The sequence below is a fragment of the Xenopus laevis genome, chromosome 3L, assembly GCF_017654675.1.
Source record: "Xenopus laevis strain J_2021 chromosome 3L, Xenopus_laevis_v10.1, whole genome shotgun sequence".
In the NCBI taxonomy this organism is placed as follows: Eukaryota; Metazoa; Chordata; class Amphibia; order Anura; family Pipidae; genus Xenopus; species Xenopus laevis.
This window is the reverse complement of record NC_054375.1, coordinates 133,900,635-133,917,277: the sequence shown is the minus strand read 5'-3', so window position 1 is coordinate 133,917,277 and position 16,643 is coordinate 133,900,635. Positions and strand designations below refer to the sequence as shown.

At 41.5% G+C, this 16,643-nt stretch overlaps 1 protein-coding gene across 1 annotated transcript; it reads left to right on the top strand.

The window, feature by feature from the left end:
- Window positions 1-2,502: 2,502 nt before the first annotated feature.
- LOC108710319 (28S ribosomal protein S24-A, mitochondrial) lies at window positions 2,503-13,318 on the top strand. The gene is made up of 3 exons (XM_018251457.1): window positions 2,503-2,520; window positions 11,191-11,302; window positions 13,047-13,318. The coding sequence occupies exons 1-3, from the start codon at window positions 2,503-2,505 to the stop codon at window positions 13,316-13,318; spliced, it is 402 nt and encodes a 133-aa protein (XP_018106946.1).
- Window positions 13,319-16,643: the final 3,325 nt, after the last annotated feature.

Sequence of the window (16,643 nt, the reverse complement as noted above, 5' to 3'; positions counted from 1 at the left end):
AAGGCAGGTATCAAACCCAGGGTTCCCTTTGTCTGTAGTAGGCCGTGTACTTTGCACTTTGTGTGTAATTGTGAGCAATTCCTCAAAGCAGGGCAAGCAAGTAATTTTGTGTTCAATTTAAAGCTTTTTGTTTGCGTTCATAAATGAGCTCAGATTGATTTTGGTAAAAAGAAGTCATTATAACATTTGGGGACACCACGAAAACCATGAATGCCATGAAAGTTATCAAAACATCCGAATAGAAAAAGCACAAACTGAAAAAAATGCTACGCTATCAGCAAAAAACTACAAAAACCTTTAAAATTTGATTTTTTTGGGCAATTACTAGCAAATAAAATCCAAAAAAACTCCAATAGTCCGAATGGGTTACAATCGCATCAGTGCAGCTCTGATTGACTTCTAAATGCCCTTGACTGCTTTTACTTGCTGAAGTTTTGTATTTGAGTTTTAGGTGGTTTTTACACTTTTAGAGAATAAAAAAAAAGAGAAAAAATTGATTTGTGAAAAACATAGACACAGGTCTGTTATCCAGAATGCTGGGGGGGGGGCTGGGGTTTTTCAAATAACAGATCTTTCTGTAATTTGGATCTTCATACCTTAAGTCTACTAGAAAATCATGGAAACATTAAATAAACACAGTAGGTTGGTTTTGCTTCCAATAAGGATTAAGTATATCTTAGTTGGGATCAAGTACAAGGTACTGTTTTATTATTTCAGAGAAAAAGAAAATATTGTTTTTAAAATATTGGATTATTTTTGTAGTAACCTGCTTGTGAAGACATTCTGGTTAAGGGCATTCTGCTGTTTTGCCATTGCTTGATGATCATTTTCCTGTTCCTGTTTTTTTGCTTCCTGTTAAGCTGAGAGCAAGCATGGAGAAAACCAGATCTACCTGCCATGTTCTAATAAATATACCAAAAGTTCCAGGGTGTATCTGACTACTTACCTGAACTAACACAGTAGAATCATTAACCCACTGCTAGCCAGCAGTTTATTACAATTTTGATAAAATGGAGTCTATGGGAGATGGATAATGGGTTTCCGGATAATGGTTCCCATACCTGTATTTGAATGTTAGTAATTAGGCGCCTTAGACTGCAGAAATCTGAATCCCCTAGAATATCTTGTTTCATATTGGCAATGAAAATGTAATGTAATTATCTTTTAGTGCAAAGGGAAGCATGACTAGCTGTGATTTCAGGTGTGTATGTGTGTTATAGGGGGGTTAAGCCTTTCCGTGAAATAATACGGTTACAAGCAATAGGTCCAACTTGATGGACTGGTACCTCTTTCAAAACTTCCCTGTACAAATAATGACATTTTGACAACCAAACACAACAGATATATTTTTCTCAGGCTTGCTGTTTTTCATTGCAGAGATTTTGGAAACATAAAAATCTCTGCCTTCTGTTAGGCACCCCAAGTGATTGTATTTACTTACCTGAAACCCTGGGCTGGTGCTCCCATCAGCGGAGCGATCTTCCGTCTTCCTCTTTCTTCATGCAGCTGTGCATGCGCAGTAGAGCAAAAAGCCGAACTTTAACAAAAAATTCGGCTTTTTCAATTTACTGCGCATGCGTCTGCCCCGGGAAATTAGAAGAAGCCGAAAGAGATCGCTCCGTTGTGCTCGCTGGAAGAACCCCAGGCTGGTGCAGTTTTCTGCTGATAGGAGCACCAGCCCAGGGTTTCAGGTAAGTAAATACATTGACTTGGGGGTGCCTAAAATTTGGCATGCCCAAGGTGTTAACGACTTTCCTTCTCCTTTAAAGAAATTTAAATAACCAGTGGATGCCAATTTACTAAGCGACTAAAATGTATAGTCTTCTAACCCAGACTAGTTGCATATCATTTAAAAGTGCCGTTTTGCTCCTGGGCACCACCCTGCCATGTTTTCACAGGCCCCATGAGTCCCTTGAGCCAATTTAAGATAATCACTCATACCTGGGACCTGTAAAAAAAACCTAGTGGCACAATTTTAAAGAAAGTTGTACCTGCCCAGGATAAAGGGTTAGTGATTTCAGTCACTGGGGTGTACCTAATAAATGTGCACCTCCAATGAGTTGATATTTCCATCTCTCTAAAGGAACAGTAACACCAAAAAATGAAAGTGTTTTAAAATAATGAAAATATAATGTTCTGTTGCCCTGCACTGGTACAACTGGTGTGTTTGCTTCAGAAACACTACTATAGTTTATATAAACAAGCTGCTGTGTAGTCATGGGAGCAGCCACTGAAAGCCGAAAAGGGAGAAAAAGCACAGGATACACAGCAGATAACAGATATGGGATTATCTACTGTGTATCCTATGATATGGTATAAACTGCCATTTATTTTTAGTTTTTTTGTGTACATATACACATTTTAATTGTGTCAAATTTTTTGTTTTTTTGTGTACAGATACACATTTTAATTGTGTCACATTCTCCTTTGCTATCCTCAGAGGATCTATATAAATAAGTATAGAAAATAATTATTCCCCCCCAATGAAAAAAGAAATAAAAGATGTACACCTATCAGAAGGTAATACCATTAAAGGGGTGGTTCACCTTCAATTAAGTATTAGTATGTTATGGAGTGGCCAATTCTAAGCAACTTTTCAATTGGTCTTCATTATCCATTTTTTTTTTATAGTTTTTTTAAAAATTATTTTCTTCTGACTGTTTCCAGCTTTCTAGAAATACAAATGCTCTGCAAGGCTACACTTTCATTGTTATTGCTACTTTTCGTTGCTCATGTTTCTATTCAGATCCTCCCCAATTAATTTTCCTGCCTCTTATTTAAATAAGGGCATGGTTGCTAAGTTAATTTGCAAATAGAAAGGTTTGGCGTCGGCTCCGCTGAATAAAAGCGACTCTGTGGTATCTTCCGAAGATGGTGGCGCCCATGATATCCGTTTATCCGCATTGGGGAGGTGGCAAGTAGAGCTGGAGGAATATGGAGGCAGTTAATGGGTGGGTATTGCAAATAGAACTGTGACGGGACGATTAGGATGAAGCTTTGTACTCGCTTAGTCTGTAGCATTGAGAATGTGTCAGCCGGGAGAGAGAGAGTCAGGGTTTCTGAGATTTAGGGGTCAGTTTCTAAAACTACACTAAACTGAGGTATTAGAGCAGGGATCCCCAACCTTTTGAACCCGTGAGCAACATCGAGAAGTTAAAGGAGATGGGGAGCAACACTAGCATGAAAAATGTTCTTGGGGTGCCAAATAAGGGCTGTGATTGGCCATTTGGTAGCTCCTATGTGGAATGTCAACCTACATTGAGGCTCTGTTTGGCACTGCACCTGATTTTTATACAACTAAAACTTGCCTCCAAGCAGGCCCGGATTTGTGGAAAGGCCACCTAGGCCCAGGCCTAGGGCGGCAGGATTTTAGGGGGCGGTGTGCTGCCCAACCACGCCCACATTGGTTCAGAAACACTGGGGATACAATCATTTTTTAAATTTCCCATGCACCAATCCCCATTTCTCTGGTCCAGATGATGAAAATTTGCACGAATAAAGGGGAGGGGATAGGGGCGACGAACGGCAGTGGGCCTACAGGTGCCCACTATGTAAATCTGGCCCTGCCTCCAAGCCAGGAATTTAAAAATAAGAACCTGCTTTGAGGCCACTGGGAGCAACATCCAAGGGATTGGAGAGCAACATGTTACTCAGGAGCTCCTGGTTGGGGATCACTGTATTAGAGGCTCGTTGCATAGACTGGGGATAGTTTATTTGCCCACTCGCATGTGGGGAAGGTGTTTCTGGACTAAGATCTTCAACTGGGCGTATGTCAGACCGAGGCAATCAGGTGACCTCTAGCGTAGAACTAATGAAAATGTTACATAATGGCTGATACTAAGCAACTTTTTAATTGGTCTTCATCTATTTTTTTTTTTTATTCTTTGCCTTTTTCTTCTGATTCCAGTTTTCAAATGGGTCACTGACCCCATCTAAAAGCAAATGCTCTGTAAAGCTACAAGTGTATTGTTGTTGCTACTTTTTATTACTCATCTTTCTATTCAGGCCTCTCCTATTCATATTCCAGTAATCAAATCAATGCATGGTTGCTAGGGGAATTTGGACCCTAGCAACCAGAGTGCTGAAATTGCAAATTGAAGAGATGCAGTGTAAAAAAAAGCTAAATAATTCAATTACCACGAAAAATAACCAATTGCAAATTGTCTTAGCATATCACTTTCTATATCCTACTAAAAGTTATCTCAATGTGAACAACCCCTTTAATGTCCTTTAAAACCTTTAAAGGAAAAATATATCCCTCTTTCATTCAGATGAGCCTATAAAAGAAAAAAAGTTCATAAATGCTGAACCATGTTCCATGATTCTGTGCCTTGAAGTCGCTCTGCTTTCCATGGGTAGTGGTGACAGGATTTTCTGGAAAGCCAAATCTCATCACTACACAATGCAACAAGATGCATTACACTGTGAGCCTAAGGGCAGCAGGAACTGGTCCCAGTGAGCAATGACAGACTATCATGGTTTCCTTTCAACATGTGCAATTGGGAATATTTGTGTAAAAATAAAACAATATTTGCAATTTTAGACAGGCCCAGATTTCGGGCTTCGGCACCCCTAGGCCACTGGGTCCTAGTGCCTGACATGACTGTTTACACCGACCCCACCGCTGCTCGTGAGCGTGCTCATGCATCGGAGCACTGGGGATGATGCGTACAGTACTACGTGTCCCCAGCGCTCCTTGGATTGTGGCTGTTGCTCCTATAATCTTGCCGCCCAAGTCCTTCGCCACAAATCTGATTTTAGATAGTGTTTATGTACTTTTTTTTTCTTCAACAGAATGAGCTTATGTCAAATAGGAGGATATATTTTCTCTTTGAGATTTGTGTTGGTCACCCCTTGTCTTAACTGCCTTAAAGTGATACTGACACTAATTTTTAAAATAATAATGTACATTTTAAGTTGCCTGTAGGTCACATTAATCGTTTCTTGCTGAGAGGTTTGTTTTTGTAAGTAAGTGTTAGTTGAAGTTCCTAAACCTGACTGTTTTGCCAACCTGACTGTCCCATCTCCAGTGTCGGACTGGCCCACCAGGATACCAGGAAAACTCCCGGTGGGCCCAGGTGTCAGTGGGACCTCTTGCTTCTAAACATTTGGCCTATTTCATGGTCATTGCCTATTTCTATGAGAATAAAGAGGCTAAATCGATGGAATACTAGGTTATAGTATATAAAGAAAAGAGAATAGGAGAATAGAGGTTGAGTGAGGAGAGGAAGAAAATAATACTTAGAGTGGGCCCCTGGTCTAAGGGTTTTTGGTGGGCCCCTGGTGTCCCAGTCCGACACTTCCGATCTCAGCCTGTCAGTTAGAGTTTCTAATGCTAACGGACTCCTGCTGCACAAATATGTCAGCCCCTCATACAGGAACATGGGGGATCAGACAGGTAATGTAAAAGCTTTGGGCAAATACTTTATGGCAAAGTTATAAGTAACTTTCAAAGGCAATATTATGATAGATGTAAAAAAGAGTTTAATTTCTGGTGTCAGAATTTCTTCAAGCATCTTTGTCATGTTGGTGGACAGACAGTATGGAGGGGTATCAGTCATCCCATTTGTTAAAGGAGAACTAAACCCTAAAAATGAATATGGTTAAAAATGCCATATTTTATATACTGAACTTACTGCACCAGCCTAAAGTGTCAGCTTGTCAATAGCAGCAATGATCCAGGACTTCAAACTTGTCACAGGGGGTCACCATCTTGGAAAGTGTCTGTGACACTCACATGCTCAGTGGGCTCTGAGCAGCTGTTGAGAAGCTAAGCTTAGGGCTCGTCACTAATTATCCAGCAGAAAATGAGGTTGGTCTGTAATATAAGCTGATGCTACAGGGCTGATTATTAAATTCTAATGCTAAATGCACTGGTTTCTGAGCTGCCATGTAGTAATTATCTGTATTAAAGGTTAAGGTAACTTTTATTATGTTATAGAACAGCCAATTCTAAGCAACTTTTCAATTGGTTTTCATTTTTTTTTATAGTTTTGTAGTTATTTGTTTTTCTTCTTCTTTCTTTGCAGCTTTCAAATGGGGGTCACTGACTCTCTTCTAAAATACAAATGCTCTGTAAGGCTACAATGTATTGTTATTGTTAGTTTTTATTACTTCTCATTCCATTCAGCCTCTCCTATTTATATTCCAGTTTCTTATTCAAATCAATGCATGGTTGCTAGGATAATTTGGACCATATTTACTAGATTGGTTAAGATGCAAATTGAAGAGCTGCTGAATAAAAAGATAAATAACTCAAAAACCACAGATAATAAAAAATGAAAACCAATTGCAAATTGTCTTAGAATATCACTCTCTACAGCCGAATGTTTTACCTTTGTCTTCACCACATGTTAATAAGAAGAACAGAAAGCTCACTACTGGCACAAGTTCAAAGCCGCTCCATTCAGACCACGTCTGTCTGCCTATAGGTAAACTTGACATTAGTTAACATCTTTAAAACTCTCCTTCCTGTTGATAAAGCACATACATCCTAATGATTTCCACAGGACAGCAAGCAATCTTAAGGTGGCCATACACTGAGAGATCTGCTCTTTTGGTGATGTCGCCAAACGAGCGGATCTCTCCACGATATGCCCACCTTGAGGTAGATAGATGTGGCCACGATCCGACGGGATTTTTCATCCCATCCGATCGAGATCTGGCCGACTTTTGGCCAGATCTCGATCGGTGAAGCCCGTCGGGGGGCCCCATACACGGGCCAATAAGCTGCCAACACGGTCTGTTGGCAGCTTGTTGGCAGCTTTTATCGGCCCGTGTATGGCCACTTTTAGTCCTGAAAAGTGGGTGGTGTTTTGGATTGATGACGGATTGATTGGTGATATTTAAGTTGATTATATAAAACCCGTATAGGAGAACTAAAGCCTGAACTTTAATATGGATAGAAATGAAGTATTTTATATACTGAACCTCCAGGAGCTGCCCTATAACATCTATTGGAGATGGTAATGAGGTGCTACACAGAATACCGAAATGCACTCTTGCCTCTCAGCTGTCCTGTAATATGATCAGTAGTGATGGGCAAATTTGTCCCGTTTTGCTTCACCGTGAATTTTGCAAATTTCCTGCGAAATTCGCAAAACGGCGAAAATTGATCGAAACTGCAATTTTGACACCGGCGACAATTTGCCGGCGTCAATTTCGATGCCAGTGTCAAAAAACTTTGGACAAATTTTTTACTCCAAATTCGCCTGCGGCAAAATGCAGAAATTCACTGTGAATTCACGCCTGGCGAATAAATTTGCCCATCACTAGTGATCAGCCTCGTAATATGTATTGTGACCCTAAGCTCAAGTAAGTGACTGGAGCATGTGACCTAGCAGGTTCATCTTAAGAGGCTCAGATTTTCACTGCCTTGGCCTGCAACAGAATCCCAGAACATAATGTGTAGCATTTCCAGCCTACATCTTTGTTAATGCATAAATACACAAAATGGGCAATAAAGCCTATGCAGGATCGGACTGGGGGGCCCAGGGCCCACCGGGACTGCTGTGTATGGCCCCCCGCTACCTACTGTGAGGCGAAGCGACGCTCGGCATACTTGAAAAACTGTTTTGGAGAGGGGGTCTGGCCCGGCGGGGGCCCACCGGGTATTTTCACGGTGTCCTGCCGGGTCAGTCTGACACTGAGCCTATTATTAAATGAGAAGTAAAGCCTAACTGAAGACATAGGGTAGAAATATTGTATATTATGTTTTGGGCTTCTGTACCAGCCCAAGGCAACCACAGCCCTTTAGCAGTAAAGATCTGTGTCTCCAAAGATGCCCCAGTAGCTCCCCATCTTCTTTTCTGCTGATTCACTGCACATGCTCTGTGCTGCTGTCACTTACTGAGCTTAGGGACTGACGCACAATATACAGTACACATAGAATAGAAATGTCACAATATAAGGCTGATTAGTAATTACTACAGATAATTACTACATGGCAGCACATAAACCAGTGCAATTAGCATCAGAATTTAATAATCAGCCCTGTAGCATCAGCTTATATTACAGATAAACCTCATTTTCTGCTGGATAATTAGTGACGACCACTAAGCTTAGCTTCTCAACAGCTGCTCAGAGCCCACTGAGCATGTGAGTGTCACAGACACTTTCCAAGATGGTGACCCCCTGTGACAAGTTTGAAGTCCTGGATCATTGCTGCTATTGACAAGCTGACACTTTAGGCTGGTGCAATAAGTTCAGTATATAAAATATTGCATTTTTATCCCTATTCATTTTTAGGGTTTAGTTCTCCTTTAAGGGAGTGTATCCCGAAACGCGTCAGGCATTTTAACCAGCAGCCTACTACAACAAACCCACATTTTTTATCCTGAGTGCCGCCTATTTTGTATATTTATGCAGTATCAATACAATGGGGACGCTGTTGGCTGAGGATCTGGGGACATACGAGATAGGAGCTGCCTGAATGAGAGTCGAGCAGAGAAGGAGCTTGGAGCGGACCGTTAATTTTTCAAGTGTATTTCTTTGTTAAACTTTACTTCTTTTTTTAAAGGGGTGGTTCACCTTTAATTTAACTTTTAGTATGTTATAGAATGGCTAATTCTAACCAATTGGTCTTCATTGTTTATTTTTTTTATAGTTTTTGAATTATTTGTCTTCAAATGTTAGTCATTTACCCCCATCTAAAAAACAAATGCCCTGTAAGGCTACAAATGTATTGTTATTGCTACTTTTTATTACTATTCATATGCCAGTCTCTCATTCAAATCAATGCATGGTTGCTAGAGTAATTTGAACCCTAGCAACCAGATTGATGAAATTGTAAACCAGAGAGCTGCTGAATAAAAAACTAAATAACTCAAAAACCACAAATAGTAAAAAATGAAAACCAATTGCAAATTGTCTCAGAATATCACTCTCTACACCATACTAAAAATTTATTTAAAGATAAACAATCCCTTTAAAACATGGCAGTGTTTTTTGGCCCTTTGTCCCCTGTGTTTTTCAGAGCCTAAAGAGAAATAGTCAGTGGTTTAATACAATGGAATGAAGTGAAAGCACCTGTGTTGGTGCTTCAGGTGATTCCCAGTGACTCATTGGGAGGTGACAGTTTGAGAATTGCAGCCAGCAACATTTCTGTACATTTCCCTGACCTTAGTACAGTGTGTAAGCGGTGATGTAGTAGATGTGATGCATTGCTCTTTGCCTTTATTCTTCTGTTCACTAAAAGACATCATGTTATGACAATATCTGTCCAAAACATATTTCCAAAATACAGTCAAATTTGAAGAAATTCAAGATGACCTTATCCTTCAGCACAAGGGAGATGACTCATGATCATACGAGATAATTCAATGTGACTACACAATTCTTTAATAATTATTCCCCAACCCCATACAATTTATATATTCTAGGGATGCACCGAATCCAGGATTCAGTTCGGGATTCGGCCAGGATTTGGCTTTTTTCAGTCGGATTCGGCCAAATCCTTCTGCCCTGCTGAACAGAATCCGAATCCTAAATTGCATATGCAAATTAGGGGCGGGAGGGAAATCGTGTGACTTTTTGTCACAAAACAAGGAAGTAAAAATATTTTCTCCTTCCCACCCCTAATTTGCACATGGAAATTAGGATTCAGATTTTGGTTCGGCCGATTCCAAAATAGTGGATTTGGTGCATCCCTAATATATTCAGTTTCTGGTGTTGTCTGGCAGTGCACACACTTTTTTTTCTCCATTTGCTTTCATGTCCATTCCTTGCCCATTTTTTCCCACCATCCTTAGATGAAGCAATAATAATGCTTACTAAATTAACAATGATTTAAATATTTAAATACTGCTTTCACCAAAGAAAATGCAATTACTGTATATGTTAATATGAGGCAGCTTAGTTTCTATGGCTCCTGGTAATTGGGATGTTCTCTCAGCCAGTAGACAAGTGCCCAAACTTGGGCCGTTCTGAGCAATCCTCCACTTGTAGAAATTTGTTGGTGGAGAAACCACTGGGTCTGACATGACCCTTAGCACACAAGCAGGTACCAGGAAACAATGCACATGAAAAACAAAAATAGGAAAGTATTTATCTGATACCATACCTCATACCAGTCATTTCTGACATCCTACGTTTTATTGCTCTTTGTTACTGTCAGTTATTTTATCTGTTGCCAAAGACCCAGTCCAGCTCCCAAAAGCCCTACAGGTACACGTACTGGTATTTTGTAAGAGGCCTAACCTGAATTCTAGAAATAATGCAGAATTAGTGATATTTATTTTCTGGTGTTACTGGCCCTTTAAGCTCTCACAGACTTGTGCCAGGCTTATGTTTAAAAATAAATGGTGAAAGCATTGATTCTTATTACAGACCCCCCCCCCCCTAAAAAAAAGCAGCTAAAAGCTGATTTAAAGTAGAAAGAAAGCAACCGGAGCAGTTTATTGCCAATAGATTAGCTACAATAGTTCAAGCTATAACACTATATTTATTCTGCAGAATGTTTTACCATACTGAGTAAACAGCTCTAGAAACTCTCTCTGTTTGTTTAGGATAACAGCTGCCATTATAGCTTGATGTGACATCACTTCCTGCCTGAGTCTCTCCCTGCTCTGGGCTCAGATTACAGAGAGGGCAGGAGGGAGGGGGGAAAAGGAGGGGGCGGGGAGTGAGGAGCAAACTGAGCATGCTCAAGCCCAAGCCCTGGAGGTTGAAGATGAAAACAGGAAGTCTGATACAGAAGCCCATGTGTACACAATAGAAGCAAAGAAATGCTGTGTTTCTTTTGACAGAGGACTCAGAGCAGCATTACTTTGAGGGTTTAATGGTGTATTTATATAGACCTTTCTGATAAAGCTTACTTAGTTGTAACCTTTCCTTCTCCTTTAAAGAGGCTCTTTATTTAGTTATTATTAGTGCCGTGCCACTTCCCACCAGTTTTTCTTTCTAAACATTGCCGCGCAACAGCATCACAGGGGATTGCACTGCAGGCAAAACAACAAAGCATCTCCAAAAAAGATAGTGTGGGGGGGGGTGCCTTTTAGTAAGAAGAAAACGTCAGTATATATATAAACAACACTCACACCTGCAAAGGGCACTTGAAATACTGCGTTTGCAGGGGTACAGTAGTCTTGTTTGACTCACTAAGAAAATATGCCCTTAGCGCTTTGTTTTGCCATATCCATGGTTGGCCAGTAAAATGTCTTGACAATCTCCCATTTCAATTTTCCCTTGTAGAACCGAGCTGCCCGAGTGCGAGTGGGTAAAGGAGACAAGCCTGTGACCTATGAAGAGGCGCATCCTCCACATTATATTGCACACAGAAAAGGCTGGTTGTCTCAGCACACAAGTGAGTGGGTCTTTGCTGTACTGATCACTAAAAGCCAAACACCACGTGGTGTTGTTGGTGGCTGTGGCTAAGGACAACGGCACACATTCCAGTCCCCAGCATATTGCTGCTCATCTGATTTCCAGCTCATTGTGTGCAGTCAGGGGCAACCATTATGGGGAATCAGGGAGTCCTATTGGGCCCCAGAGCAGTAGGGACAGTCCAATTGTGGAATGATTAAGGGCTGCAGTTTGCATATGGAATGGTTACAGTTACCACCTGGGCGATATTTCACTGGCCTAGCCGTTAAATCAACAGTTAGGGTCTTCACCGGTATTGACAATGTCTTGCCTATACATTTATAATGCCCTATAATCCCTTCCCTTTCTGCTGCTGATCATTCCTTATAACCACAAGCCTTCCTCTGTCTCATTTAATTCCCCACCTGCCCAGTTCCCTGCCTCCATAGCCCCCATGGCCTGCCTCTGACCCAAAGGCCCGTATTAGCGAAGATAAAAGGTGGAAACCCTAGGAATGGCTGGGTCTGGAGTATTGCGTTCATGTTTTGGGAGCAACTGGCTTTGGCAGGGTGAATTGGCCATTGTGGTAAATGTGCTCTATAGTTGAGCAAGTGGGGCAGCTTAGTAACCGTTTTCATTTGCTAAGCCCATTCTACCTTCTGCAATGTGCAACCATTTCTCTGTCCAATAAGGCTGCCATTGGTTAAAATTCATGGAAACATTGTAGCAGAAGTCGGAATGTTAAAGGGCATGTAAAGGCAAAAAAAATAAATCCCATTTTTACTTTCTTTAATGAAAAAGAAACCTATCTCCAATATACTTTAATTAAAAAAAAAGTGTACCGTTTTTATAAGAAACCTGACTGTATGCAGTAAAATTCTTCCTTCTTTTACTGCTGTGGATTGCAATTGTCAGATGGTCCCTAACTGCTCTGCAGGGAAACAATCATACTTATGAACATTAGCCTTACTTCCCAGCCGTGCAGAACTCAAGCAGCTTTGTTTGTTTTCCTGTAGAGCAGTCGATGACTGTGTAGAGATTTGTTTTGGATTTCTTTTTTGCCTTTACATCCCCTTTACTGTTTCCAACTCTAGCTGCAGGGACAAAGATCATGGAGCCAGATTTAAAAAGAAACTGGAAATCTATTTGGAGGATTGTTTTGCTGCAGCCACTGGTTCTGCAGATTTGGAGAAAGTTTGTATTAAACAATACAAAAACTATAAAATCCACATTCGATTACATGACAACACAGGACCCAGTGCAGTCTGTATATTCTGATTATTAATCAGACTTGCTGTATCGGCTTCTGGCAGATATTATTTGACTTGTGCTGTTTTGATAATTTATAACAATCCCTAAGCAGCCCAGACCACACTGAGCATGTGCACTGAGTCTTAGTCTTGCAAAGATGTTTAACAAAGTAACAAAATGGTGACCCCCTGTGTCCAACTTTGAAAGCATAAATCATTTGTTTGATTAGGCTTGTGGTGCAGTAAGTTCATGTTTATGTTTAGTATTCAAAATACAGCATTTCTAGCCTTTTTCTATTTCATCTGATATAGTGCATTGTTTCAGAACCAGAAGTGCAGAGAACAGAAAGCTGAGTTGCAATTACATTGTCCGATAACATTAATATGTATGTATATAGGACAGTTTAATAAAATCATGACTGGAGGACGGAGCCCTTCTCATGTCTCATTAGGATCTGTGCAGATGCTGATTGCACCAGCCTTTTGCTTTTCCAGGTAACTTGGATAGAGAGGGCAGCACAGCAGAACGCACCGTAAAAGACGTCTTCATCCGCAGGTTTATATTCGGCACATTCCACGGCTGCCTGGCTAACGAGATTGTGATTAAGCGCCGTGCCAATCTGCTAATCATCTGTGCTATCTTTATCCGAAAGTTTCCCAAACAGAAGTTCTCCTTCCTGATTGGCTACACAGAAACACTTCTTTCCTTTCTGTACAAATGCCCCATCAAAATGGAGGTGCAGACTGTCATTTATAAATATCTGTAATAGCCAATAAGTAGGGGGGTCACATTTTTCCCTGGCTACTTGCACTGCCTGCCTTGTCAGGCGACTACAGAATAACTTTTCTTGCAGGATAAAGTGCAATATAATGTAGCAGCCTAAATTGCAGCCTCTTTGCTGCAACATTCACCAGCAGGTTGTTATTAGAATTGTACTAACAGAACAGAAACAGGAACCTTCAGTTTTGTGCCTCCAGCCAACGTCAAGAAGGGGAGAACACTGATATTGTAACATATAATGAATATTCAGAGCTCAATTAAAACCATCTCTGCTTATAAACAAACACCTGAAAGTAATGAAACAATCTGATGTGGGGAACAGGCAAGAACAATACGTAGAGTGAATTGTGGGAGGTACCCCATGTTTGCTGGCCAGTTTATATGTTGTGGTTGCCCCAAGTTTATTGACGGCTGTGCTGCTGGTAAATATTTACTGTTCCTTTAAATATAGGCAAAAAAACACTGTTGTTTCTGAAGGTTACAAACAGTCTCCCACGTAGGATGATATCAGAGTTGATTTTGGCCTGATATTATCTGCACTGGCCTTATAAACAAAAAGATTATCAGTAGAAAGTTTTAATTGGTTCATAAAAGGGATCAGGGTTGCAGAACAAGTTTGCTCAGGGGTTTGGCCATGGAATCACCAACAATGCTTCTAATCCCTGGCTGTTATTGCTACGGATCAGTGGCAGACATATTCTATATGTCATTATAGCCCATCGTGCCTCAGTAAACCTTAGATTGCAACCTTGCCAGGCTTGAATTGCACAATGTATTGTAATTGGATACAGTGTTATCAAAATCCATGTTCACCTTTTAAACAAAACGTTCAGCAAACAGCTCTAAATTAGTTGCAGTTGAGAAAAAAAACCCAAAAACAGTCAAGTTCTACCATTTCCAAATGCGTGTATATATATATATATATATATAGTGAAATAAAGAAGCTTGCACTCACAGGACTTATCAAAATCAAAAAAGGTGTTTATTTGGATCAAAAACGACTAACGTTTCGGCTCACACTCAAGCCTTTCTCAAAGTGAACTTACAAACACTCACCAACCATTTAAACCCTAGAATGGCGGGAAACAGTACATAGTGACGTCACAGTGACGTGTGTGGGGGATTTTCCATAAGTGAACAAGGTAAACAAATCAAAAATGCAACAAACAAAGAATAAACAGATCAAAGATAACAAAATAAGTTATAGTAACATCATGTCAAAGTTGCAACCAATATGCAACATTGTAAAGCTGCCTGCACAGGAAGAACATAGAATACATTGTGTGTATATCCGAGGGAGCGCTCCGGTAATATTAACCGTTAGCAGCACTAATAAAGATAAAGTAAAGTCTTTTAACCAGCGGTGCTTAATAAAAAGTCTGATAATTACCCGCCGACTGAAGGAACTTCTCAATTCGGCTAAAGGCGATTCTGTATTTCTCTGGGTTCGTAGCCGATGTCAGAGGTTTCCGTGGCCTGCGGCGTCATTGATGGACCAGCGTTCGTTGAAGCACTTCGTGTCACATTGCCGACGACAAAGGTGGCATTGCGCGTGATCACTTGAAGAGAGTCAGCCGTATAAAGGGTAGGAGGGATTGCCGGGGAGCTCCACATCTGTCCCAGTGTCCGTGTCTTACGGTCAGTTGCCTGTGGGTGGCGCTATGTTCAGTAGGGGCGGAGTAGCCATGGGGTCCATGCCTAGCAACCCACTTTGTATAGCAATCCCTTCTTAGGCATCACTTGACAGCTTGCCGGCGGCTCCATATTTCTCACAGTCTGTGTCACAAGACCAACGGCACCATAAGCGTATCAGCACTATCAGTGGTTCTATGTCTGGCTCTATCACCAACTCCAGTGACTATGCTTGCGGCGGCCCACAGGGCAAGCGGAGTTGCTAAGGAGCCCTCTTCTGGTAACCATTGCACGTATGTCGGCGCTGATGGTCCGCGCTGTGGCAAGGCACCTGCTGTGTATACTTAGAGATCAAGGGGTACACTCAGGGTCATCACTTCCTCCACAGCACAGCTCTGCCGTAATTCAAGATCGCCGTATATGTTGGCCATATTTGTTCAAGAGCCCTTGTCATGCTGTCAAATAGGAGGACATGGTTACCATGGGATATATACATAGCAACCACCTATCGATCTGCGGGTAAAAACACAGAGTTAATGTTATCAATATAGAACATGACAGGCACGGCAAACAATATAAGGCCAGGGTCTAGGGATGGAAAAGTTGGAATAGCAGCTGGGAGAGATACACTTAGGTTCAAGTGCCAAGTACACATATAGAGGCTATAGCTCAATATATCACTTTGTCCTCAGTCACATGTAAACTAATCCAGCATGGAGCCCCGCCAGTGTGCACAGGTGTGAAGCGTGCCCTGATGGCTTGGGCAAATACAGTGAATGTTCTTTCAGAGCCACTGAGAGGATCTATCATCCGGCCATTGGTGTTCATGGTGTGCTTGATGTGGCGCCACCACGTAGGATATTGGGGCTGGTTTAGCCAGGGAACAGAAGGATTGGCAAAGGGAAACACGACACAACTCAACAGGTGTGCCATCTATGAGGGGTTCAACAGGTTGCAGTGCTGACAGTTTAAAAGAAAGGGGCATAGGAGATCAATTTGTTAAAAGAAAGGGGCATAGGAGATCAGTTCGTTAAGCCCCCGGGGGCTAAGAGTATCCAAGCGATGAATCCACTTCAGCTCAGTCTGTAGTAATAGTTTTTCACGGTCGCCCCCTCGAGGAGGGCTGGGGACGCAGTCAATGATCATACTACGCAGGGACGCCAATGTATGTTTGCATTCCACGAAGTGTTGTGCCACAGGGGTGTCTCCACTTCCTTTTCCTAGTGCTGCCCTGATGGTAGATCTATGGTTTGCCATCCTGTCTCTGAAGTTGGTAATTGTTTTCCCCACATACATCAGCCCACACGGGCATTTAATGATGTAAATGATGTACTTGGAAGTACAGGTTAGTCTGTGCTTAATCATGATTTGTTTCCCCGAGTGTGGGTGGGAGAATGTGGATCCAGTCAATAGTTGTCTGCAAGTGGTGCAATCAGTGCATCTGAAACACCCAGGCTTGGAATTGGAGAGCCACGTAGTAGGTGTAGGAGGTTGGTAGCAATGTGTTTGATCTGTGTTTACCAGCTGAAAAGGGGTGGGAGAGTTCTGTCTCTTTGCACTATAGACCAATGATCAAGTATTGCTTTACTTGATCATTGGTCTATAGTGCAAAGAGACAGAACTCTCCCACCCCTTTTCAAACAGCCGCCACGGATTGCGTACAAGAGAGGCAGAAACCT

Bases quoted from the DNA above. Each gene is read 5' to 3' on its own strand.
- LOC108710319 (XM_018251457.1), top strand. The intron at 11,303-13,046 runs GTGAGTGGGTCT...TTGCTTTTCCAG, and splicing joins CTGGTTGTCTCAGCACACAA to GTAACTTGGATAGAGAGGGC.